The following is a 25,319-nucleotide window of genomic DNA, read 5'->3' on the forward strand; positions in this document are numbered from 1 at the left end:
AGGGTCGGGTGAGGCAGCTTCCCATAATTGAAAATAAGTGAGCTTTACAGTCAATGGGAGGTGATATCTCAGTTCCCAGCTTGGCCACTTAACTAGCAGCCCATAATCTCTTAAGTATTCCAGGCGTCTCTTTGCACCATGGAATTGAGAATTAAGTAAGATATTTTACAACATCTGATAGATAGAGGCTTTCAGTAAGTTCCACTTCTCTCTCTCAACTCCACCTTCCTGTCTCTAATCCTCAGTGCCACAGCCCTCAAGCCCAGTCCTTGACCTGGTTCTGCCCCCTCCTGTCACCCCTCTGGATGTGCCTTTACCAGGGTCCCTGCTTCTCACCAGCACACATCTAAACACGTGTTTGCGCACACCCGGGCTTGGCCTCGCACCTGTGTGTTGTGTTTTTCCCCAGGGCACTTCCTCACATACCACCCCAATACCTCAGTGAGTAAGCTTCCCTTGGGGATGAGTTTGTTTGGCTTTTAAACCTGATTAGACTTCTTTGGCATCTTTTTTTTTTTTTTTTCCTGCCCTGTTGACATGTCCCTTTTCCTTTCCAATAACTCAGAATTGGTGGAGTCAACACAATCAGTAGCCAACCTCAACCTGAGACAGGACAGAGGAGAACTCAGATTCTTTTCATCTTTTTGACTCCAGCCATGTCCATGATGCCCACCCTGTGAAGGTCTCTCACCATCCATAAAGTAAGTGGGGTGGCTGTGACACCTGGCACGCTGGATCTGGGTGGAGTGGAAAGGGGTGTACTCTGCTGGCCATCCAGCAGCAAGTCTCTTGGATGGGGTCATCTCTGCGCAGAGCTGGAGCATTCCAACCCACGTTGGAAAGAACTGTAGTTCCTTTTACCTTCCATGGAGGATTTCACTGGTTGCCGAGAGAGCCCGTTTAAAGATTGACTGTTCAGAAAGTGACTGGGATCTCTGGGCTCCCAGAAGAATGAGTCTCTATCTCCCTCGTTTGTTCTCTGCTGTGCTGGCTCCTCCCTCCCCCTCTCTGCCCAGCAGAAGTTGGCCCGTTGGCTCCTTATCACAGCTCTTCTAAGTGTCTACTCTGCCCCTTTACCCTGCAAACTCTTTTGTTTCCGTTTCTCAGCTTTTCCTCTGTTCCAGTTGTGCCAGCAGACAATCCGTGGATCCATTTTATTTTCCCTGCTAGGAGCTGCTCTGCATGAAACTGGGTAAAGAGGTGGTGTGGATTCAGGGACTGTGCCTGGGATCCAGACACACCTTGTGGTGAATTTTGCTGTTGCTATCCCTATACCCAAGGCACTTAATCCTCCTTAACTAATAGCCTAGGTTGAGGCAGAGCTTTTCAGTACCTGGGAGTGCTAATAGCTGTTTAATTTTTTTTTTTTTTTTTGGCTGCATTATGTGAGATCTTAGTTCCCTGACCAGGGATTGAACCCATGCCCCCTGCGTTGGGAACATGGAGTCTTAACCACTGGACCGCAAGGGAAGTCCCTAACAGCGTTTAGAATTGGGTTTGGTTCTGGTCTTAGGTTAATATCTGTTAATATTGTGCCCCCAGCACTTTTTTGGGGTGGGAGTGGGAGACTACTAGGATGAATGAGGATTTTCCCAAAGTATGACCCACGGGGTTTTAAAAACTGTGACATAGAAGAAGGGTTTCTGCAGATAGATTTGTGAAATGCTGCGTTAAATACAGTTAAACAGGCCTTCCTTCCCAAAGTCTTTGCTGTGCTCGTGTACTCCAGTGGAGGGGGACTGTAGCATATAGTGTTTTACAGATTGATTCTTCTATGGGATCATTTTTGTCCACTGCAGTTCTGTGGACCACGCTTTGGGAAATGCTGCTGTAAACTCTGAAACCACGACCTCAAGAGCGCTTTGAGGTGGTCACAACAGCTTGAGGTGTGCCACGTAGTGTATAGCTGATACCGGAGCTCAACTCTGGCCCAGCTGTGCTTGGGGGACTGGCTGTGCATGCCTGCTGTGAGCCCTGTGGTGAAGTAGGGGCTGTCAGGGCTTTCCAGAGGAGGAACAGGAACCAGCTGTTTCCCCCAGCTCTAGAAGCATAGGAAGCCAGCAGGTGGAACCCCAAGATAGCTGGGGCCCTATCTTGGCTTGTGTGTGTGTACTTGCAACTGTGGTCCGTTTGTGCACGTATGTATGCCCAGCTTGCTCTTTGGAAGGATTACATCCTGGAATCTGAAAGATTTGTTTAACTCCCTTGGCTCACTGAACTCCAAATAGTAGGAAACAGATACTTAGCCAAAGGCTGCTTTTTAAGAAAAAAGTAAATATATGTATTCCGGGATTGAAGGGTAGGAAGGTAATCCCCTTTAGGGGCATTCACTATCTCAAACCCTGTCTCTTAACAGTTGTAGAGGAGGAAAGTAGAAATGGAAATAGGTTACTGCTGTGTATTAGAGACTGGCTTTCTAGAAGCTCACAGATTAGACAGGGAGAAAGTATGACGAAAAAAAAAAGCCAAAAGTCTGGTAAGGTTGCATGGCCTCCACAGAGATGTCAAGGAAGGCTTCATGGAGGGGGTGACACTAGAGTTGGGTCTAGAAGGACAGGAGGAGTAGGCCAAATGGGTGAATAAGGAAAGAGGATTCCAGGCTGAAAGCAACATGTGTAACACGAACATGGAATCTCAGCTCAGGCACGAACAGAGGCAGAGAAAGCAGTTTGGAGGGGTTGGCGGTTCGGGACATGCAGCTGCAGGCTGGGTAATGTGAGAGCAGGGCAGCACCTGGATGGGCTGCACTCGGAGCAGACCAGGTAACCTTGAAGCACTAAGCTTTAACTAGTATGTATGCTTTTAAATCTTGCATTTACTGAACACTAACGCCTTTGGTGTCATACCCTTTGGACTTGCAAACAATGACCAGAATTTGAAAGCACTTGCTTCTAAAAGCCCAGCTGATCTGAGAACTTGCTGCCTGCAAGCAAGTCACTTCTGGGGCGGGGCACTGCGGAGCCTCACCCCTGAGCTGACCTGTGTCCTCGATCCCCATGGCAGCTGCCGTCGGGCAGCTGTGGGTGTGCTGGTGGAGGAGTTGCCTCTGCCCTCCCCTGAAGGCTGGCTATTCCAGGGGGAGGTCTTGTGATCTTGCTGGTGGAGTTTATTACTCTTGTTGTTATATAATATGTAAAACTACCTTTGAGTTCGTGCCATGTCATCTTTAATCTTCTCACGGTCTACGTGATGTCATGCTTGTACATGTGACGAATCCAAGCATCTGAGGTTTAAACAGCCGAGAAATAGTACAGTCACGATTTGAACCCAGCTCTGTCTGATTCCAGAATCTATGTATAATGCTAGCTACATCGTGCCATCCCAGACCCAGTTCTCCTTTCGGTGACTTTCCTCTTCTGCTTACACATATCCCCTGTTTCTCTAAGAGTCTTTCCTGCTGGGCCACAGTAGGCCCGATTTCAGTGTACTCTCCTTTTCTGCTTTGGAGGAGCCAGTGGTATTTTCTTCCTAGTTCCCCTTCTCAGAGCTCTGCTGTCTTTCTTATTTCAGCCTTTGACACGTGGGCTCCATGCTTAGAAAATCTCCCAGCTGTGGTGTATTCCTGGGGAGGAAGGACACACACTCACTTTCCTCTCTCATCTCCCCAGAAATCAGGAACAGCGCAAAATAATTGGTAGGTTTAGGCAAAACCTGTGGGTCCCCATTTCCCTGTGTGTCTCTCTTTCTGCCCACCCTTTGGGATGGTTAGTTCCTAAGGGCCACTTTTCAGTTATTATGCATTTGTTCCAGATGTTCTTTCTGCTTCTCAGGAACTGGTTCAAATGCTTTGGCAGTTTCTCGTGTATGTTCACTTGTGGGCAATGCGCTGTCGTTTCCCAGCTAGAGCGAGTGCCGGGTCTGGTGGAGAGCGGCGTGATTAGGGTGGTTGGGTGAGAGGGCCAACAAGAAATTGCTGGGTGTTGAGGAGGGCGGAACCGGGCACACACAGCTGTGCACACTCCCCTCATCCTCAGAAAGGCCTTTTCCCCGTGACTTCCCAGTGTCTGAGGGCTCTACTGAAGAAATGGCACTGTGCGAGCTGGGAACTCTGAGGAACGATCCAGGGATGCCCAGCCACATCTGGGGACCACCTTCTCTGGTCTGTCTCTCTCTTTTGACTTTGAGCAAAGATCTCTAGGGCTTTGGAGTTAAGCCTCACGGCCCCTCGCATGTTATTGCCACGTGAAGAAAAAGAGCCTGCAAAGATGTGTGTGTGATGGAATAAGAGCAGGAGAGCTACCCACACACACAGACTGTGATGATAAGCAGTGTTAATAGTGCCTGTCGCAGAGTGGTGGGGTTGTGGATTTTTTTTTCCTTTAGTTTCCACATTTTCTACAGTGTACACATTTAAAATGAAAGGGAACAGTAAGCGTTCTTAAGTGAATTGTAGAAGTAGACCTCTCTCATTTGAAGATCACCCTTCCTTGCCATCCACTCCTCCACCCCTCCCCAGCAACCAAAAATGAAACCAAACACAAAAAACCTGTTAGGAATTAGGGCCATCAGGACTGGGCAGCAGAGTAGCCAGGGCAGGGTGGTGGGAGGGCCTGACCTTGAGTGTCACTATGCTGTCACTGCTTTCAACGTTCAGCGCTTTTTCTCAGGGGGGTGATGTATAGGAAATAAGTGAGATTTCTGTCACTCTTTTCTGCATAAGTCTAGGAGGAGGGCTTCTCTGTGTGTTACCTTGTGGTTCCCCTCTGTCTCTCTCTGAAATGGGGAGGGCAGGCCTGTCCCTGTTCACCAGGCAGGGAACAGCCAGCGCTAGACCTGAGCTCGGGGCCCTGGGTGCCCACACTGTGTGACATGGAGACAGGCCCAAGTGGTCCCTTCCTACTCTTGAGGTGCTGGTTCTGATCTTCCTGTCCCTGATCTAGTCCTGGAGGGCCCATGTTCAGGATGGACCCTCGAGCTGGTGCCCGTCCCCCTGCTGCACCCCACTGCACGCCAGCAGAACATCCTGAGCTGGGTGTCCCTGGGTTCGCTCACGTGTCTTCTTTCTCTTGCAGCGCAATGTCCCTGCTCTTCTCTCGATGCAACTCCATCATCACAGTCAAGAAGGATAAGAGACACATGGCTGAAGTGAATGCTTCCCCGCTCAAGCACTTTGTCACCGCCAAGAAGAAGATCAATGGCATTTTTGAGCAGCTGGGGGCCTACATCCAGGAGAGCGCCACTTTCCTTGAAGGTGAGACAGGCAACCCACTCAGCCAGGCCCACTCCTGTCAGCTTCAATATTTAGGTGGCAGGATTTGGGGATGGGGAAGTACAGCATTGCTCTTGAGGAGCTCATGACCAGATGGGTTGTCACCTTCAGTGGTGCTCTGCTCTTGGAATCATGGAATTGGACTCCGGGGAGATCGGGCCAGGAAAACAAGGGACCTATCATTGAAGAATTCTACAAACTCTGTTCCATTTAGTCACGAGGGGTAGGTGAATCGTATCCTCATCTAAGAGACAAGGAGATTGAGGTTTTGAGAGTTGTTTCATACCTTGTAAGTGACACAGCGGCCTTTACCCGGGTGTCTCTGACTCCAAAGCCCAGGTGTTTTCCTTGGCCCAATCTGGCTGCCAGCAGTCCGGGCACTGTCCGGGTGTTGGTTGTTCCTGACCAGGGTGTTCTCTCACTGATATTTTTAGACAACAGGACTATGAATAAGAAACTTGTGTCACCAGTACCTTTTCCTCTAGTTACTAATTTGAGCCCAAACTCTAATCCCTGCTCTGTCAGCAGAGAAGGACTGGTTCCCAGGGCCCCACTAGTTCTGAGCACCAACTCCAGCCACTGGCTTCTCAGACTCCCTCTCTAGAAGGCACACCTTGGCTCTAGGTCCTGGGATTGTCAGTGAAGACCCAGTAGCTGAATCTTATCTGTCCTTGGTTTCCTCATTTGTGAAAGAGGGGCTCAGGTGAGACCAGGGGGTTCCAAATTCTAGTCTGCAGAACCCTAAAAGTTCAATGGGAATGCCCCTGGGACACACTGCTCTCCACTTTCTGCTTTCCACTGGAGCACCTTGGCTTCTGGTTGGGTTACATGTCAGGCTGCTACTTTAGGCTCCCTTTAAAGAAGGGAAATAGTTCCAGTACTATGGTGTAAATGTTTGTCCCTCCATGTTCACATGTTGGAATCCTGAGGCCCGAAGTGTTGGTGTGAGGATGTAGGGCCTTTGGGAGGGGATTATGTCACGAGGGTGGAGCCCTCATGAATGAGATTAGTGCTCTTATAAAGGAGACCCCACAAAGCTCCCTCGCCCCCTTCCGCCATGTGAGGATACAACAAGAAATCTGCCACCTGGAAGAGGGCCCTCACCTGACCAGGCTGGCACCCTGATCCGAGACTTCCAGCCACCAGCACTGTGAGCAGTACGTTTCTGTTGTGTCTAAGCCACCCAGTCATGGTATTCTGTTCGAGCAGCCCAAATAGACTAAGCATGGACTCTTTATGCCCTGCCCTCAGCGTGGTGCTTGAAGCAGGAGAGGCGTTCCCGAAGTATTTGTTCCATTTAAAAATTTGAATTTCAGGGTTATAAGATTGGTGGTTGCAATTATTCCAGTTTATTATCGTTTGTTTAGCAATAGTTCTGGTGTGCCTGGCCCTGTGCTTGCAGAGATGGGACAGACCAGGCCCCTGTCCCGCCGGAGCCCAGACTAACCCTATGTGATGCTCTGACTCACTCAGATGGTTCTGTGGACGAACACGTGCTTAATAATGAAGGTGTTTGTGTGATGGCGTCAGGAGTGGGTGTTTTGGTTTCTCTTTTTGTGAAAATACGGAGCCTCTCGTATTGGCGGACTAGAAGGGAAAGCACTGGAGCGATCCTGAGATGTATTTGGGATTGTCCTGGCTAGCGAAGGGGATGGCTACTGCCTTGGGACTCTTCTCTAAAGGGCAGGTAACAAGAGCTTGTTGGCCTACTGCCTGTTTCTTTTAAATGTAGCCACAGGCTTAAGAGCCAGCTTCCTCTGGGGCGCATTCCAAAGGCCGCACCCCGGTGCCCACATAAGAGAAGAATGTTGATGGGTCTGAGTAGCGGGTGACCAGTGGATGTGGGGAGGTCTTGTTGGTTTGCTCACTTCCTTTCGTGGCACCAGCTGCGGGGGAAACTCACTGGGCATCTCTGAAATGTGCTCGCCGTGCTCTGGATGCTGTGGGAGTGCTCTCCGTGCTGGGGCCTATCAGCCCAGTGGTTCACAAGTGCCCTAGTCTGTTTGGGAGGCTGTAACAGAAATACCGTAGACTCGGTGGCTTGTAAACAACAAACATTTATTTCTTACAGTTCGGGAGGCTGGGAAGCCCAAGATCAAGGTATCGGCAGATTTGGTGTCTGGCGAGGACCAGCTTCCTAGACTGCTGTCTTTTCTCTGTATCATCACATGTAACCACACGGCAGGAGGGGCTGACTAGCTCTTTGGGTCTCTTTCGTAAGGGCACTAATCCCAGGCATGGGGTCTCCATCTCTATATACAGTTGACTGTCGAATAACATGAGTTTGAACTGCGCGGATCCACTTATATGTGGATTGTTTTCAATAGCAAATACTGTATAGTAGTACAGAATCCATGGGTGAATCTGTGGATGCAGAACCGTGGATACGGAGGGCTCACTAAATTACATGCTGAGTTTTGACTGTGTGGAGAGTCGGCGCCCTAACCCCCGTGTTCAGGGGTCAGCTGTACCATCGTACCGTCATCACATGGGGGCACGTAAACATTTAGTCCATTGCAGCAAGAGTGTGCTGAGGGGCAAACACCCGTCTGCTGTCCAGCCAGCTCATGACCTTCCTCGCGCAAGTGCTATAGGGCTGGGGTCAGGATCTTGCTCGGTTGCTTCCATCTGTCATCGTATGTTACCCACCTGCCTGTCAAGGGCCCTGGGAAGAAGCAGTGCAGTGATCCTGGTATCTGTTTGCTTAGTGAGCATTGTGCACCTGCTGCGCGCTGGGTGCTGGGATCGGACAGCTTGGCCTTCGTGTGGTAGGTGGTGCAGACAGGTGAGCTAGGCGGTTACCCTGTGGTGAGATAAGGGCCAAGATGGGAGGAGTACAGGGTGCTGTGGGAGCATAAACAAGGGGACCAGACTCAGGGGCGGTCAGGGCAGGCTAAGTGGGAAAGAGCCAGGCACCCTGAGGCGGTGCATTCGTTCTTCAGAGTGGGGGAGGGGCGTGGGGAAGCACTGAGCAAAGCCCAGAGCAGTGGCAAGTGTGGGGATGTGGTGAGGCAGCATGCGAGGCAGCGGGTGCCCAAGCCCTGGCTGGAGCAGTGAGCGGGTCCAGAGCAGGCAGGGCCTCGTGAAGGTGCACAGGGACCCGGTCCCAATCCCAGCTCTGCCATCTGCTAACTCTGATGCGTACACGCCGTGGATTAAATGAGACCGTATTTGAAAAGTGATCAGGGGCTTCCCTGGTGGCGCGGTGGTTAAGAACCCACCTGCTAATACAGAGGACACAGGTTCGAGCCCTGATCTAGGGAGACCCTGCATACCGCGGAGCAACTAAGCCCCTGAGCCATAACTACTGAGCCCGCGCTCTAGAGCCCACGAGCCACAACTACTGAAGCCCACACGCCTAGAGTTCATGCTCCGCAACAAGAGAAGCCACCGCAATGAGAAGCCCATGCACCACAACAGAGTAGCCCCCGCTCACTGCAACTAGAGAAAGCCCACATGCAGCAACAAAGACCCGACACAGCCAAAAATAAATACATAAAAATTAAAAAAAAAAAAAGAAAAGTAGTCAGAACAGTGTCTGGCATATAGTGAGAACTTGGTAAGTATTTGTTAAGTCAAAAACATATAACTTCATTAGGTACCTGCCCCCATTCTTAGCGATTTTGTGTTTTAATCCATTTAATCCTTTCAGTAGTCACATGCAGTAGGTACTGTTGTCATCTGTGTTTTAAGGGTGAGGAAACTAAGACCAGGAAGGTTCATTTGCCTGGGGTCACAAAGAGCCAGGAAGAGGTGAGAACCAGCACTTCTTGCATTGGGATTCAGGCAGACTTGCTCCCAAGCTGTGTTCTTTGTTTTCTGGCTGCGCGGCCTGCGGGATCTTAGACCTCAAGGATCGAACCCACACCCCCTGCAGTGGAAGCTTGGAGTCTTAACCACTGGACCGCCAGGGAAGCCCCCCAAGCCGTGTTCTTCACTGCACTGCGGCCCACAGTAGGGAGTAGCAGGGAGCTGTGGTGGTGGACCCTGCCTTCCAGACTTGTGACTGTGGGACTCTGACCGTGGGGTGAGCCATTTTCAATCTCCGCCTCCAGACACCTACAGGAATGCGGAACTGGACCCTGTTACGACAGAAGAACAGGTTCTGGACGTCAGAGGTTACCTGTCCAAAGTGAGGGGCATCAGCGAGGTGCTGGCCCGGCGGCACATGAAAGTGGCTTTTTTTGGCCGGTGAGTCTCAAAGCCCTCATACCTTCTTTCTTCCCAGCAGGGGGCAGGCAGGGAGGCAGACACTTTGTGTGGGATCACAACCTGAGGGCCCCAAGGCAGAGAAGCAGCTGGCATGCTTCAGTGCTCTCCTTCTTATTTATTTTTAACTGTGGGTAAATACACGTAACATAAAATTTACCATCGTAACTATTCTTAAGTGTACGGTTCAGTTTCGTTAAATACATTCACATTGTTGTACAACCATCACCACCATCCATCTCCAGAACTTCTTCCCCTTGGAAAATTGAAACTCTGCCCATTAAGTAACAACTCCCGTTCCCCTCTCCCCACCCCGCTGGCAACCACCATTCTCCTTCCTGTCTCTATGAGTCTGACTACTCGAGGTGCCTCAGGGAACTGGGATCACACAGTATTTGTCTTTTTGTGACTGGCTTCTTTCACTCAGCATAATGTCCTCTAGAATCATCCATGTTGCAGCATTTGTCAGAATACCTTCCTTTTTAAGGCTGAGCAATATTCCATTGTATGTATATACCATATCGTGTTTATCCATTCGTCCATGATGGACACTTGTTGCTTCCACTTTTTGGCTGTTGTGAATAATGCTGCTATGAACGTGGGCGTACACATATCTTTGAGACCCTGCTTTCAATTCTTTTGGGAATATACCCAGAGGTGGAATTGCTGGACCATACGATCATTCTGTTTAAAAATTTTTTTTCTTTTTGGCCGCCCTGCACGGCATGCGGGATCTTAGTTCCCCGATCAGGGATTGAACCTGTGCCAACCTGTGCCCCCTGCAGTGGAAGCTCGGAGTCCTAACCACTGGACTGCCAGGGAAATCCCCTGTTTTTAATTTTTTGAGGAACTACCCACCATATTGTTTTCCATAGCGACTGCACCATTTTAATTCCTACCAGCAGTGCACAGGGGTTCCAGTTTTTCCATATCCTCCCAATACTTGTTTTCTGTTTTTTTGATAGTAGCCGTCCTAAAGGGTGTGAGGTGGTATCTCCTGTAGTTTCGATTCGTATTTTCCTAGTGATTAGTGATGTTGAGCAGCTTTTCATGTGTTAGTTGGCCATTTGTATATCTTCCTTGGAGAAATGTCTATTCAAGTCCTTTGCCCACTTTTAAATTGGGTTGTTTGGGGGTTTTTTTTGTGTCGTTTTGGTGTGGGTTTTTTGTTTTTTGTTTTTAAGTTGTAGGGGTTCTGGATTTAATTATCAGACATATGATTTGGAAATATTTTCTCTCATTCTATAGGTCGCCTTTTCACTCTGTTAACTGTCCTGTGACGCACAGAAATGTTTTATTTTGATATAGTCCAATTTATGTATACTTTTTTGCCTATACTTTTGATGTCATATCTAAGAAATTGCCAAACCCAGTGTCATGAGGCTTTTCCCCTATGTTTTCTTCTAAGTGCTTTATATTTTTAGCCCTCAGATATCCTTCTTGTTACACTTTGTGGTCTGGTAGGCACCTCTGGAATGTTTGCTACAGTACCAAGGACTTCTCCAGCTCTCGGTGGGCACTGACTGGGTGGCCTACACAGTGAACTCAGTTCTGACACGCTGCCTGGAGGTGGCGTCAGACCCCCCAGGTTAAGGGCCCCGTCCCTCAAGACGCCCCCGCTTCAGGTGCCATTCGGAAACCTTGGCGTCTGACCCACTGGCTATAGATCAGAGGTTCCCACGACCTCCTCCTCTTAATTTGCTAGAGCGGCTCACAGAGCTCAGGCAAACATTTACTTACATTTACTGGTTAGTATATAAATGTGGGATACTGTAAGGGATACAGGTGAAGAGGTACACAGGGTGAGGTCTGGGAGGGTCCTGAGCACAGGAGTTTCTGTCCCTGTGGAACTGAGGTGCACTGCCTTCCACCCTGAAGCTTATCAGTTCAAATTGTTCAAGAGCTTCTGTGGAGCTTAATCCACAGCGCCCTCCTTCCTTTTCCTGGAGGTCAGTGGGTGGGGCTGAAAGTCCCAATCCTCTTATCACTTGGTCTTTCTGGTGACCAGCCCATCCTGAGGCTGCCTGGGGGCCCCACCTGAGTCACCTTACTAGCATAAACAGGTGTGCCCAACAGGGGCTCCTTATGAGTAACTGCAGACACTCCTGCCACTCAGGAAATTCCAAGGGTTTTAGGAGCTCTGTGCCAGGAACTGGGAACAAAGACCGAACATATTTCGTGTTATACCACAGCACCTTTAAAAAAAGTAAAGCCCAGTACAGGAAAAAAAAAAAAAGACACCCAGACGGTTGGGTGCTGTGCGCACAGTGGTAGCCTGAGGAATTGGCACTCTGCCACCCCTGCCCCTAATCACCTCAGGGATGGCCCTCAGACCTCTGGGCTGTCATTTTGCGTCCTCCCCTCAGAGCTGTGGCCCTGGCTTTGGTGAGCTGAAGAGATGAGTCTGCAGAGTAGTGCTGTTTTCAAGACCCAGAATGTCGGAAAGGGGTGTGATGGGCAAGAATGCTACAGTAATCTGCCCTGTAGCAGGCCCTTATCAGCTGGGACTGACAGGTGGGGCTTCATGTTTGGGAGGAGCATGTTGGGAGAAGAGCAGCAAAATTGGCCTTTTGTAGAAAACCAGGGACTTTGGGGTCATTCAGCTGAGGTCACTTAGACTGAGGAAGACACCCTGGGGGTGAGTCAGTGGTTCCAAGTAGAAGAGGAGGAGTGGGTTGTCCCTCGGAGTCAGACAGGTCATCTCCAGAGTGATGCTGAGAGCCTCAAGCTCGCTGGTGGGCTCCCTTGAGGGCAGTGAGTGTCTGCGTGCCAGTGCCACACCAAGGGAGCCCCTCGTAGGCTGGTTTGCCGTGATGAACCGGGAGCACATCACAGACACGGTCACGGTGTTTGTCCAGCATTTTCATAAACACAGAGAGCCCTCTCTGCCTGTCTGGGCACACGCCTCACTGTGGAGGACAAGACTTTGGACTTCCAGGCTGTAACTTCTTAGTGACAGCCTGAGACGCAGATAGTGGTAGCTTCACTGACAGCCGGGATTTCCTCGTAGGACGAGCAACGGGAAGAGCACTGTGATCAATGCCATGCTCTGGGACAAAGTGTTGCCCTCCGGGATCGGCCACACCACCAACTGCTTCCTGCGGGTGGAGGGCACAGATGGCCACGAGGCCTTCCTCCTCACGGAGGGCTCAGAGGAGAAGAGGAGTGTCAAGGTGAGGGGACAGCGCCGGCCCGGCTCTCAGCCCTGGGCGTGCTGGTGGGTTAAATCTGGGCTTAGACCAGCCAGCGCATCCACTGTGCCAGGACCACTGGAAGCTCTAAGGAGAAGGCAGTGCCCTCCACTGCGGTAGTCTGGGAGGCCCTGTCCTAGCCTGGCTGCTTGGGAGTTGCGAGAGCTTCAGGGAGGGTCTGAAAGCTGGAGCGCCTGAAGTCGGGATTCACAGTCCTTGTGAATTGCTGGGCAGGCCTTTTCTCTTTGTGATGAAGAGCATAAGTGCCTTGTTCTTTGGTGTGTTGCCAGAGAGCGATCCCTGCATTTGCTCTGTGATTCTGACACGTCAGCTTGGGGCTTACGTGTTTTCATTTTTCTGAGAGCCAGCTGCATTCTTGGTTGGGGCCAGATGCTCATTTTGGTTCATAAAGAACTAATTAATGCAGGAAACCCTCAGCTTTAGGACAACATCCAAGAAAGAAACTCAAAAGAGGAGTGAAGAATAGTTGGTTCTTATTGACAGCTCCCAGCTCTTGACTTTTTATGTGTGAAATGAAAGAAAAAGGGGTAGCAGATCAGGCAGCAGTCTCAGGCCATCGTGCTGTGGCCACATGGCACTGGAAATCTCCATGCTGGAGGCTCTTCCTCAGCCCTGATCTTTCTTTCCCTTATCCCCCATCAGACTGTGAACCAGCTGGCCCACGCCCTTCACCAGGACGAGCAGCTGCATGCCGGCAGCCTGGTGAGTGTGATGTGGCCCAACTCCAAGTGTCCGCTTCTCAAAGATGACCTTGTGCTAATGGACAGGTAAGAGGGAAGGTGCCTCCCCAGGAGGTCCAAACTGGGAGGGCACCAGGTTTCCATTTCTGGATCATCCAGGCCAGGATCCCCTAGGTCCTGTTGTTGCTCTGCTTAAGTATTGCTTTTCAAACTGGCTCAACCAAATCTTCCTGCCTCTTGGATTTCCTCCAGGGTCTGGTTACTGTATCCCTGGGCAGGTGTCAGGGCCCTGAAGATGTCCCAGTGATGGCCTGTAAAGAGGGATAGGGAGGATGCTCAAAAGTTGGGAAGGTTCTCAGCCTCAGCCCAACATTAGTGTGTTTATTGGGGGCGGGGGGGGGGTGGAGCTTGCGGTGGTGAGGTCCATGTTGTATTTTATTTTTCTCAAAGGAACACTTTGCTCCTGCTTTGTGGACAGGCTGTAACTATACCAAGAAGTGGGGTACTAGGGTGCTTGCCAGACTCACATAAATACAGAGCTTCACCTTAATTGTATACCCCCAAAGTAAAATTCAGATCATTACATTTTTATAAAAGTGATAGACGCGTATGGCAAAAACCACATTTTCAGAGTCTGGAAGGATATGAGATGAAAAGTAAAAATCCCTCCAATAAGGGCCAGGCCCAATTTCTCTCCCTTCTGTAGCTTTCTCCTCCTTTGCCTGGCTGCCTCAGGTCTGTTCAGAGCAGGAAGAATGGGGCCCATGGTCTGTGTGTCCCGTGACAGTTTATCCTTCTCGCCTCTAGCCCTGGCATCGATGTCACCACAGAGCTGGACAGCTGGATTGACAAATTTTGCCTGGACGCCGATGTGTTCGTGCTGGTGGCCAACTCAGAGTCCACCCTGATGCAGACGGTAACCCCTCCTCCGCCTTTTCCCACACTCCAAGGACCCAGCTGAGTGGGCAGGCTGGCAGGGCCTCGGCTGGCACAGCTCCTCCCCCACTGAGGTCTTCCCCCCCATCCAGGAAAAGCAGTTCTTCCACAAGGTGAGCGAGCGCTTGTCCCGCCCTAACATCTTCATCCTGAACAACCGCTGGGACGCGTCCGCCTCGGAGCCTGAGTACATGGAGGAGGTGGGTGCCTCTTTACCCAGCAGTTTGGGGAATGCTACCCCATGTGTCTACCCAGACCCTCTTTATGCTCTCCCAGGCCACATCCCTGAATGAATTTCAGCACCAAAGAAGTCCCGGGTGTTCCTTGGGGTCACTGATGGCTTTAAAAATACCCCTTCGTGGGAGTTCCCTGGCGGTCCAGTGGTTAGGACTTAGTGCTTTCACTGCTGAGGCCCCAGGTTCAATCCCTGGTCAGGAAACTAAGATCCCACAAGCCGTGCAGTGTGGCAAAAACAAAACCAAACAAAAACAAACTGAAAAAACAAAAACAACTCTTTGGGACTTTCCTGGAGGTCCAGTGGTTAAGAATCCGTGCTTCCAGGGGCTTCCCCAGTGGCGCAGTGGTTGAGAGTCCGCCTGCTGATGCAGGGGACACGGGTTCGTGCCCGAGTCCGGGAAGATCCCACATGCCGCAGAGCGGCTGGGCCCATGAGCCATGGCCGCTGAGCCTGTACGTCCGGAGCCTGTGCTCCGCAACGGGAGAGGCCACAAAAGTGAGAGGCCCGTGTACCGCAAAAAAAAAAAAAGAAAAAAAAGAATCCGTGCTTCCACTGCAGGGAGCACGGGTTCAATCCCTGGTCCGGGAACTAAGATCCTGCCTGCCGCGTGGTGCGGCAAAAAAACCCAGCAGCAACAAAACGCAAACCCTTCACTTCTCCCATTCGCTTTCCCGGACCCCTCTACTCTTCAATAGGTTTTCTTCCAGGTCTGAGAAGCATCCCTACCACGTTAGCTGCTGCACCCTTGCTTGCTCTCTTTATTTAGTTCATAAAGAATTAATCATTATAAAACAGGCTTAGCTTTAGAAAGACATCCAGGAAAGAAATTTAAAAAAGGAGTGAAGAATAATTGGTTCTTACCAACAGCTCAGAATGCTTTACTTTTTATGCGTGAAATGAAAGAAAAAGGAGTAACAGACAGGTGATACGGGGTGATGATAAAGCACGTAGTCAGCAGGCTGACGCTGGGCAGTGTGACTGGTAAATTCCCTAACCCCTCCAGTAAATCCTCACCTGTGAGTTGGATATAATAGAGTTGTTGAGAGGTTAAAATCTGTTAACTTTGAGAAAAGACCTGGCACGTGGCAGGTGTCCACAAGAGGCTGTCATCACTTTTAAGTTCTAGCAGTAGAACCCTAGGGCTTCAGAGCTAGGAGGGATTTTGGGGTGCGGCCACTCATGTAATAAACGAGGCCCAGGGTAGACTCAGCTTGTCAGTACAGAGTCCAGTTGTAGGTTTCTTGACCAATTCCCCCCCATCCAGGTTCCTTACCTTCTGGGGCGCCAAAGTGAGACACTCTGTAGGCTCTAACAAGGCAATTTGGGGCACATGTAAGCATTTCAGCTTGTTGATGCACCAGCTGTCTTTGGCAGGCTGTACCCGAGGGAACCCCTGTGACGTGGGTTCTGGGAAGCCTGGTGGCTGGAGAACAGATGGTGGGAGATGGTCGCTGCATGTGTGTTTGTACCTTTTGAATCCTGAGCTGTGTTAACAGATCATCTGTGTTTTAGAAAAGAAGCAGTTGGGGGCCGCGGGCTCCATCAGGAGGGGCCCACCCGCACCCTGCCTGCTCACGTAACGCCCGTCTGCTTGGGCTCCAGGTACGGCGGCAGCACATGGAGCGCTGTACCAGCTTCCTGGTGGACGAGCTGGGCGTGGTGGATCGAGGCCAGGCTGGAGACCGCATCTTCTTTGTGTCTGCCAAGGAGGTGCTCAACGCCAGGATCCAGAAGGCCCAGGGCATGCCCGAAGGAGGTGACGATGGAACCAGCTTCTTGCTTTTCCCGAACATTTGAGTCTTTAGGTCTCATACTAAGTCAGCCAGTAGAAACAGTTCTGAGAACGAGGTGGTGAGAAGAGCCCTGAGTGAGAAGCTCTGGGCTGCGAGTTATTTCTTGACTAATGTGGTGCAATTCTCCTAGGGGGCGCTCTTGCAGAAGGCTTTCAAGTGAGGATGTTTGAGTTTCAGAATTTTGAGAGGAGATTTGAGGTGAGCACAAGCCTTTGATCCTGGTGTCTGGCGATTCTGTGCCTCCCCGGCTCTTTCCAGCCTGTCCCTGGCAGTGGATGCTAGAGCCCGGCCCTTGGCTGGTGGCCTCTGCCCCCCTCTGTGCCTCTTGTGTGTTCCAGGAGTGCATCTCCCAGTCGGCTGTGAAGACCAAGTTTGAGCAGCACACGGTCCGGGCCAAGCAGATCGCGGAGGCTGTTCGCCTCATCATGGACTCGCTGCACATTGCGGCTCAGGAGCAGCGGTAAGAGCCCCGGAGGTGACAGGAGGGAGCGTGGCAGTGACCGCCTCACCGTGGCCTGGACCCGGCCCAGGGCCAGAGCCTGGCTGCCAGATCGGAGTCTCAGGGTTCCCTCCAGGCCCCGTTCGAGCCACGAGGAGCAGCCTGGTGAGGAGGCCGTGGGGCGTCTGTCCGTCCCACCTGGCCTGTGCAGCGAGGCTCCCCACAAGCCCGCGTTGGCGGCCTTGGGCCAGTGCTGCGCCGAGCACAGCAGCCGTTCTCAGAGCCTGAAGCAGGACATACTTCTTAAAAATACCCTTTTTTGGAGAAATTAAAATATAGGAAAGTACAGAGAATAGCATACTGTGCTTCCATTGCACAGAATTGACAAGATTTGCTATATTTTTAATTTAAAATAAAAGACAGCAGAAACTAACACAACATTGTATAGCAATTATACTCCAATAAAGATGTTAAAAAAAGAAAACACAACAACAACACAAAAAAATGTTGAATACCCTTTGATTCTTCAGCCCCTGTCCCAGTGTCCCTCTGCCCACGCCTCAGAGGCAACTGCAGTCGTGAACTTGGTGTGTAGTCCTGTCATTCATTGAGCAGTACTTTTTATGTAAGTTCTGAAGAATACATAGTGTTGCTCTGCAAGTGCTTTACATGTGCGGGCACGGGATCGTGCTGTACCTGGCTTCTCTGTCCACTCAGCGTCGTTTTTACCCTCTGTCCTTGTTGATACCTGTAGATGGAGTTTAGGACTGTTAGCTGCTGTAGAGTAGTCCATCGTGAATGTGCCTCGTTTTCCCGTAGATTGAGTTTTAGATTTCATTATTTTGCTCTTGCAAACCCTGCTGCAGTGGATGCCAGTCTGTGTGTCCACTTGTGCACATCTGCAAGAGTCTAGCATTAATTCCTGGAGGTGGAAGGTTTCCTCTTAGGGTATATGCATTTCAGTTTTACCCAGTTTTACTTGTGGCTTTCTGAAACATCTGAACCCGTCCAAGGTTCCACCAGCAGTGTATGCTGGGACTCCCATTTCCCTGACCCCATCAGTAATTCAGACTTGGTGAATTTGGCCAGGCTTCTGGGTAGCGTAGTTCCTCTTTTTTCTTTTTCTTGATTATCCTAGTGATTTTTTTCTATATTAATTGGCAGAACTTGTTCTAAAGCCCCTGAAAGCACCCTCCCCTGTCGGTCACCACCACATCTTCCAAATTTGGAAAACTTGAGTGAGTTGTCGGCGCCATCTCTCCCTCATACCTGGGAAGGGGAAGAGCAGGCGTCCGGGGATGTGCGTGGAACTGCCAGGATCACTGCTGGGGCCCACACAGGCTTCCCCGCGTCACCTCTTGCTTCTCTGCTTAGTCGTGTGGGGACCTGCGTCGCGTAACCAGAGCTCTTTCTTTCAGGGTTTACTGCCTGGAAATGCGTGAAGAGCGGCAGGAGCGGCTGCGATTTATTGACAAGCAGCTGGAGCTCTTGGCGCAAGACTACAAACTGCGAATTAAGCAGATTACGGAGGAAGTTGAGAGGCAGGTGAGAGGTGGGAGAGGAAGCACACTGGGGAGATGTGGACTACGAGTAGAGGCTGGGGAGTAGAAAAGTGAAAACACAGACGTCCTATTCCTTGGGGGCTCCTCAGCCTTCCAGGCGGAAGTCGTGGCCCTGATTCAAGAACGTGGCGCCTCCCTGGGTTTGCTCTTCCATCGTGTGACCCTGGGCAAGTCCCCCCTCCTCTGGGCCTTCTCCTCCATATCTTACAGGAGTGTTTGGTCAGCCAGTCTCTCATATCCCCTCTACCTCAAAAACTTTTAATTCCGTAGATCAGCTGAGGACACTGCATGGGTGAGGGGAAAGATATCCAGTGTGCTAGAGTCTGTTAGACTCTCTCCTGGTGCTGCGGAATTGAACCACGTTCCTCCTTGACGCTTACCAGCACGCTGCTTCTGCTGTAGGTGTCCACCGCGATGGCTGAGGAGATCCGACGCCTCTCTGTGCTGGTGGACGAGTACCAGATGGACTTCCACCCTTCCCCAGTGGTCCTCAAGGTTTATAAGAATGTGAGTCATTAAGTGGTAGGTGCTCTGGGCAGGGGCTCCCCTTATTCCCTGTTGGTTACTGGAAGGGATCACCAAGCAGACGACGATTCAGCCCTGCTGCTCTGAGTCAGGGCCCCTCAGCCGGGGACACGAGCCCCGGGCTCCCATGCGGCCTGCCTGCCGCTGTTGCCTAGTGGGCCTGGGCTGACCAGCCTCGGATTTCCCTGTCCCTGGGCTCCCCAAAGGGAACCTCTGGCAGAGGGCGCCGCTTCCCTTCACCTCTCTTCTGGCTGCAGGAGCTGCACCGCCATATAGAGGAAGGACTGGGCCGAAATATGTCGGACCGCTGCTCCACGGCCATCACCAGCTCCCTGCAGACCATGCAGCAGGAGATGATAGGTCAGTGCTGCGGGGGCCTTGGGACCTGGTCCCTGGGCTGCCCAGAAATCAGTTTCAGGCCAGTCTACAGAAGTAACGGCCTTTCCTTGTCTGTCACCTTTTATGATGAGTCAGCTCCATACCTTGGGGTTCTGGGCATGTGTCGTGAGTTCATTCCACACATAGACGTGGGGGGTCGGTTGGGGGGGGTGGGGCGCGTCCTTTTTTTATTTTTTAAATAAATTTATTTATTTTTGGCTGCGTTGGGTCTTTGTTGCTGCACGCGGGCTTTCTCTAGTTGTGGCGAGCGGGGGCCACTCCTCGCTGTGGTACGTGTGCTCCTCATTGCAGTGGCTTCTCCCGCTGTGGAGCACGGGCTCTAGGCATGTGGGCTTCAGTAGTTGTGGCGTGTGGGCTCAGTAGTTGTGGCTCGCGGGCTCTAGAGTGCAGGCTCAGCAGTTGTGGCGCATGGGCTTAGCTGCTCCATGGCACGTGGGATCTTCCCAGAGCAGGGCTCGAACCAGTGTCCCCTGCATTGGCAGGCGGATTCTTAACCACTGTGCCACCAGGGAGGTCCCCGTGGGGGTGTGTTGTGTTACCACCTGGAACTAGCAGAGGCTGAGAGCTCGGCCTGCTCCTTAAATCCGCACGTTAGCTGGTGTGGAGCCTGCATCCCCTCGCCCACTGGCCCGCTCTTCCGGGCCTGGTTTCTGGGCCTCACCGTCAGCACCCTGGGCCGCAGCGAGTGTTCTGAGGCTCCGCCCTGGCGTGGCACGGGGCTGAGCTGCTGTGCTTTCTCCACATTTCTGTTCCTGACAGACGGCTTGAAACCCCTCCTTCCTGTGTCTATGCGGAGTCAGATAGACTTGCTGGTCCCTCGGCAGTGCTTCTCCCTCAGCTACGACCTGAACTGTGACAAGCTGTGTGCCGACTTTCAGGAGGACATCGAGTTTCATTTTTCTCTCGGGTGGACCATGCTGGTGAACAGGTTCCTGGGCCCCAAGAACAGCCGCCGGGCCTTGATGGGCTACAACGACCAGGCAAGCGAAGTCCCGCACCCTCGGGCATCAAGGGAGGTCATTCAGCACCCCAGGCACACAAACTGTTCTGAAAGGGGTGCCCTGAGGTCACAGCCGTGGCATGTGGGCCACCACCACGGTCAGGTTTTTGCCACAAATCAACCTAGCTTCATCCTAAGCACTAATATTTGTGAAATTACAAATGCAAGCTGCATTTTTTTTCTATTACACGTTAAAGTGAGCATGTAACTATTAAATATAGATGACCTATCTGTCCACATACCACCATTTTCATGTTTGGATGTTGAACCCCCCATCTCTGTACCATTGGCGTTACTGCCTGGACTGCTCTCGGGCCACGTCCCGCACCTGGGGACCTGTGCTGAAGCGTTCCAGGGCGGCCACTGCTCCCGTTCTGTGGTACCCCACGGTGCTCACCTTTGGGCCGGCAGGTCTGTTAGGAGCTTAAATTCTCTACTACATGTGAAGCTCATTTTCCCTTTTGGGAAATTGAAGAGCCACTCCCCGTGCCCCTGTTCTCGACCCTAGAATGAGAGACTGGCCGGTATCTTCTTAGCCCCTCCTCGTTTCTCTCTGCAGGTGCAGCGGCCCATGCCCCTGACCCCAGCCAACCCCAGCATGCCCCCACTGCCCCAGGGCTCCCTCACCCAGGAGGAGCTCATGGTTTCCATGGTCACTGGCCTGGCCTCCCTGACCTCTAGGACCTCCATGGGCATTCTCGTCGTTGGAGGAGTGGTCAGTGACAAGCCCTGCTCGGGAAGGGGGGTGGCAGGTGTGTGGGGACCGAGAGGCACAGTCTGGTGGGTGTCCCCGCATCGGCCCTGCACTTCACATCCGTGATGACTTTTTACTGTGATCTCAGGAGCCGTGTAGCCTTAGCCCTTTAACATACATTTATTGACTTATTTAAGTCTCACTCAACTAACATGACATTTAGGTTCCCGTTTTACAGAAGAACATCTGCAGTTGGCTTGCCAAGTACACACAGCTAGGATTTGAACTCTGGCCCCATCTGACTCCAGGACCATATTCTTTCCCCTGTAGGGCCAGTAGGGTAGGGAAGTGACCTGAGAAATTGACAGACCTGGGTTCTAGAGAGGTGGGTATGACCAGGAGTTTCTCACTGGTAGGTGAGTAAACCGAGAGCAAAACTTGCAAGGGCTTGAGACAGAAAGAGGCCAGGCTGGGCCTTGAACCCTTGTCTCTCCAGCTGCAGTTTTATTGCCCTTTCTTTCTGCCCCAAGGCCTGAGATCACAGGCTGCCTTCTTGATTACTGGGGTACTCCCATGTCTTGACCCAAGACACTGCAGCTAGAGTTATTTATGCCTTGAATTTTCTTGATGATGTGGGAAAGTGCTCTTTGTCATGGTCATTTGAGTTGTGGAGTGGTGGCAGAACGTAACTGTAACAAAACTGCCAGGAATTCCATTCTCAGCTTGTAAGACTAGGGCGGGCTGGAGCTGAGGCCCCCTCCCTCCTGGCCTGTAGACGGTACATGCTCTGGTTTTTTTTTCACAGATGGTGACCTGGCAGAGGGTCATGATCTGAGAAGCTGACACTTGACGGTTATGTAACCCTTTTTACAGTCAGTGTCTCATTTTACCCAAACAACCCTGAGAATTGGGTGGGGGCCGTTATTCCTATTTTGGGAGGAAACAGGTGTAAACAAACTTGCCTGAGGTCACGCAGCCAAGGAAGAGCTTCACATTAGAGCCTTGATGTCTGGCTCCAAGTCCAGTGCTCTTTGACTGTAACTACACTGCCTCCAACCAAAGTGTTACAAACCAGACCAAAAGAAGCCATCTACTGAGGACCGATGTGCAGAATTCTGCTTGTCAGTGTCACCAGAATGGAAGGTCCCTTCAGAGTACTCCAACGTTTATCTTTAAGATTTTTCTGTGCCTGGATCTGTGCTTCTGGTGCTCACAGCCACAGAGGTGGACTTTGCACAAGTCATGTTGTGTGGCCCACACTAAGTTTCCCTCGTCTCCAAACTAGACAAGGTCCCTGCCCTTCTGGCCTCAGTGAGACCAAGGAAGACATTGAAAGGAGTGTTCTGAGTAGAAGCACAGAGGCTCTTTGAGGCTCTTGGGAAAGTCCTGGCTGAGAGGATGGGCGGTGGGATGGCAGAGGGACTGTGCCAGCTGACCACTGTGCCTCTGCAGGTGTGGAAGGCTGTGGGCTGGCGACTCATCGCCCTCTCCCTTGGCCTCTATGGACTCTTGTACGTCTACGAGCGTCTGACCTGGACCGCCAAGGCCAAGGAGAGGGCCTTCAAGCGCCAGTTTGTAGAGTACGCCAGCGAGAAGCTGCAGCTCATCATCAGCTATACCGGCTCCAATTGCAGCCACCAAGTCCAGCAGTGAGTGGACCCGTCAGCCCCGAGGGGCCAGTGCCGGCTCCCGTGGTTCAGGACTGCCCTCTAGGTTTCCTCCTAACCTGGCCTGGAAACCACTGGGCCCTGAGCGCTGTCTGACTCTGGCCTTCAGCTGTGCAGCGCCAGCGTGGAGGCTGGGGATGGGGGAGGGGTCTCCAGGGACACCTTACGTCCTGGGTTGGGACCAAGTAGGCCTCTGGTCTCCCAAGGAAGGAAGACATGGGAAGACGAGGGGTGTTACCTGTAGCCATCTTTTAAAGGTTACCTCGAAGGGCTTGGGTTGTGGGCGTAGCTTTGATGTTCTGAGCCACAGCCCATTCTTCATGGCGTATCTTAGGGCAGGTGGGAATGGATGGCTTGATCTGGGTGGTGGTCAGGAAGGTGCTGGCTGCCTGCCTTTTATTGTTATGTGGCAGGCCCTCTGCTAGGCATTTTGCACCTAACTCTTCCTTTTCTTCCCGAGCCCTTTGAGGTAGACGTTTTTACTGGCACCTTGTTTTTCAAAATGAGGAAATTGAGATGTGAAGAGGAGTCATGTGTGTCCTGCACTCGGCTGATTAGCAGTGGGGCCGGGGTCTGCATCCTGGTCTGTTGTGCCCAAGCCGGGCACCTTGCTCTGTGCTCCGGGTTCTTGCTCTGTGCTGACGCTAGTGCGTGTGGTGGCTGTGATGTCCGCGGCCTCAGCAGCGGGCGGGGACGATTCTGACAGACCAGGACAGGCGCAGGGGACAGATGGGCTGGCTGCTTCACCACCGACGTGGCCTGCTTGATCCTGACTCTCCCCCCTCAGGGAACTGTCTGGGACCTTTGCTCATCTGTGCCAGCAAGTTGATGTCACCCGGGAGAACCTGGAGCAGGAAATTGCCGCCATGAACAAGAAAATTGAGGTTCTTGATTCACTGCAGAGCAAAGCCAAGCTGCTCAGGTGAGGTTGGCCATGTGGCAGCAGAGGAGGTCTGGTCCCTGGGGTTACGGCTCACAGGCACGTCCTTAACCGCGGTGTCTCAGGCACTTGACACGTGCTGTCCCATCTTCAGCGTCCCTTTAGGGACGTATCATCACCTTCACTTTATAAAATGGAAGATCGAGGCCTAGAGAGGTTAAGTAACTTATCTGGGATCCCACAGTAAGCGGTCAAGCCAGGAGGAGAAGAATCCAGGCATGCTAGGCTCCAGCACTCTCTGACACTCCACACGTTGATTGTCCTTTACCGTCGGCGGGAACAGTGGGCTACACCCGGCCCCCGCTTTCTGCCATTTCACGGTGTGGCACAGCAGCTTCCGTGTCCACAGGGGAGCCGGCCAGGTAGCTGGTGACCGGCAGAACCCGGAGCAGGGCCCACGTCTGCGTAGGGTCTCTGTTGAAAGTCAGAGCTTCCAGCAGCAGGTTGCTGGGGAGAGGATGGGTCTCAGGAGTCAGGAGTCCTGGCTTCTGGTCCTGGCACCCCCATTTGGGCAAATCGCTGAGCTTTCCTATGTCTCGTTGCTTTCATCTGTGCAGTGGAGTCAGGTTTCATGACACAGTCACAGAGCTGAGTGTGCGAGCGCTCTGCAGAAGCCCTCGGCCCACTCAGGCCGGGGTAACGTCAGCACACGGGGACTCTGTTCTTCCTGCCCCCGCCCTGACGTCAGCACAGAGGGGAGCTGCATCAGAGGGCATTGGTGGGCCTTGCCCTCCACGCCCACTGCCCTGGGACAGCTGTGTTCTAGAGACACGCTGCTCATCCCCGGGGAAGTCTCACGTGGCGTGTGGCTTCGGGGTGGCGGTGTCTCTGCTGCTCGTCACCTGCAGCGACAGGGTGAACCTGAAAAGGGCTGCGTGTGAGCAGCCCAGCCTCCTGCTGACAGGCAGGAAGACTGTTCTCAACAGTCCAGGGATTTACACGTGGTCCCGGCATGAAGCAAACACAGGGCTTGAGGGTCAGAAAAACCTGCTTTTATTTCCACCACTGGTTGGTCGCGTGACCGTAGGAAGTTATCGAACCTCTCTGGGCCTCATTTTCCTCGTCGGTGAAGTGGAGGTTATTGGAGGGAGAATGCGTGAATGAGTCTGTCTGTACAAGTCAGGTGTCCGGTAGAGCAGCACTTGGCCTTAGCACGTAGTGCTCTCGTTATCAGCTGTTACTGCTACAAGGTAACCGTTTCTCTGCAGGAATAAAGCTGGTTGGTTGGACAGCGAACTCAACATGTTCACGCACCAGTACCTGCAGCCCAGCAGATAGTGGGCAGCCCGGAGCCGGAGCCTGCGTAGGGAGGGGCAGCGCTGCCAGCCGAGAGGGGCCTCCCACCAGGGCCACGTGCAGCTCCTGTCCGTTGCCGCCACCGTGAGAATGAAAGCACCCACTGTCTCCCACCGTTTTGAGCCCTGAGATGCTAGTTATCTTCCCCCTCCTTTGCCTGCTGTTGCAGGAAGATATTCCGGCTCATACCCCTAAAGGAGACTTGTTTTTTTCAATGATGACTCTGGACAGCGTGATACTGAGGAGTTAAGTCGAGTCTTTCTCGGTTTTGTCAGGCTCTGTTGATTGAGAATCGTCTGATTGCTTGATGAGGTCTTGGGATCAGCCAGCATTGCAGAAGACCTGGTTGGGCCTTTAAGGATATCAGGCAGACACCCCCTCCTCCAGCCAACGCTAACACTGACCCACGCGCACCTGCCTACCACGCACCCCAGCGCACCCACAGAGAAAGGCCACCTTAGGGGGTGGTTGCATTTTCTTCCCGGATTGCGCTGGGAACAGTTCCAGGAAGGCCAAGGCC

At 52.1% G+C, this 25,319-nt stretch overlaps 1 protein-coding gene across 2 annotated transcripts; it reads left to right on the plus strand.

The window, feature by feature from the left end:
* Positions 1 to 657: 657 nt before the first annotated feature.
* Positions 658 to 25,070, plus strand: MFN2 (mitofusin 2). Of its 2 annotated transcripts, XM_065896670.1 has the most exons (18): positions 658 to 701; positions 5,013 to 5,191; positions 9,265 to 9,400; positions 12,429 to 12,591; positions 13,273 to 13,397; positions 14,118 to 14,226; positions 14,339 to 14,446; positions 16,087 to 16,240; positions 16,408 to 16,475; positions 16,616 to 16,737; positions 18,135 to 18,261; positions 18,681 to 18,785; positions 19,061 to 19,163; positions 19,962 to 20,182; positions 20,762 to 20,917; positions 22,349 to 22,545; positions 23,351 to 23,485; positions 24,712 to 24,925. In XM_065896670.1, the coding sequence occupies exons 2-18, from the start codon at positions 5,017 to 5,019 to the stop codon at positions 24,779 to 24,781; spliced, it is 2,274 nt and encodes a 757-aa protein (XP_065752742.1). In that variant the 5' UTR covers positions 658 to 701; positions 5,013 to 5,016; the 3' UTR covers positions 24,782 to 24,925. The 2 variants fall into 2 exon arrangements, with proteins under 2 accessions (XP_065752742.1, XP_065752750.1); XM_065896678.1 differs by lacking the exon at positions 20,762 to 20,917 and having other exon boundaries at positions 669 to 701; positions 24,712 to 25,070.
* Positions 25,071 to 25,319: the final 249 nt, after the last annotated feature.

The sequence above is a fragment of the Phocoena phocoena genome, chromosome 1 (assembly GCF_963924675.1).
Source record: "Phocoena phocoena chromosome 1, mPhoPho1.1, whole genome shotgun sequence".
Classification (NCBI taxonomy): Eukaryota; Metazoa; Chordata; class Mammalia; order Artiodactyla; family Phocoenidae; genus Phocoena; species Phocoena phocoena.

Excerpts from the sequence above, each read along its gene's own strand:
- MFN2 (XM_065896670.1), top strand. The coding sequence starts at position 5,017 with ATGTCCCTGCTCTTCTCTCGATGCAACTCCATCATCACAGTCAAGAAG. Across the intron at positions 16,241-16,407 it reads CCAGGGCATGCCCGAAGGAG|GGGGCGCTCTTGCAGAAGGC; the intron begins GTGACGATGGAA and ends CAATTCTCCTAG. Across the intron at positions 23,486-24,711 it reads AGCAAAGCCAAGCTGCTCAG|GAATAAAGCTGGTTGGTTGG; the intron begins GTGAGGTTGGCC and ends GTTTCTCTGCAG.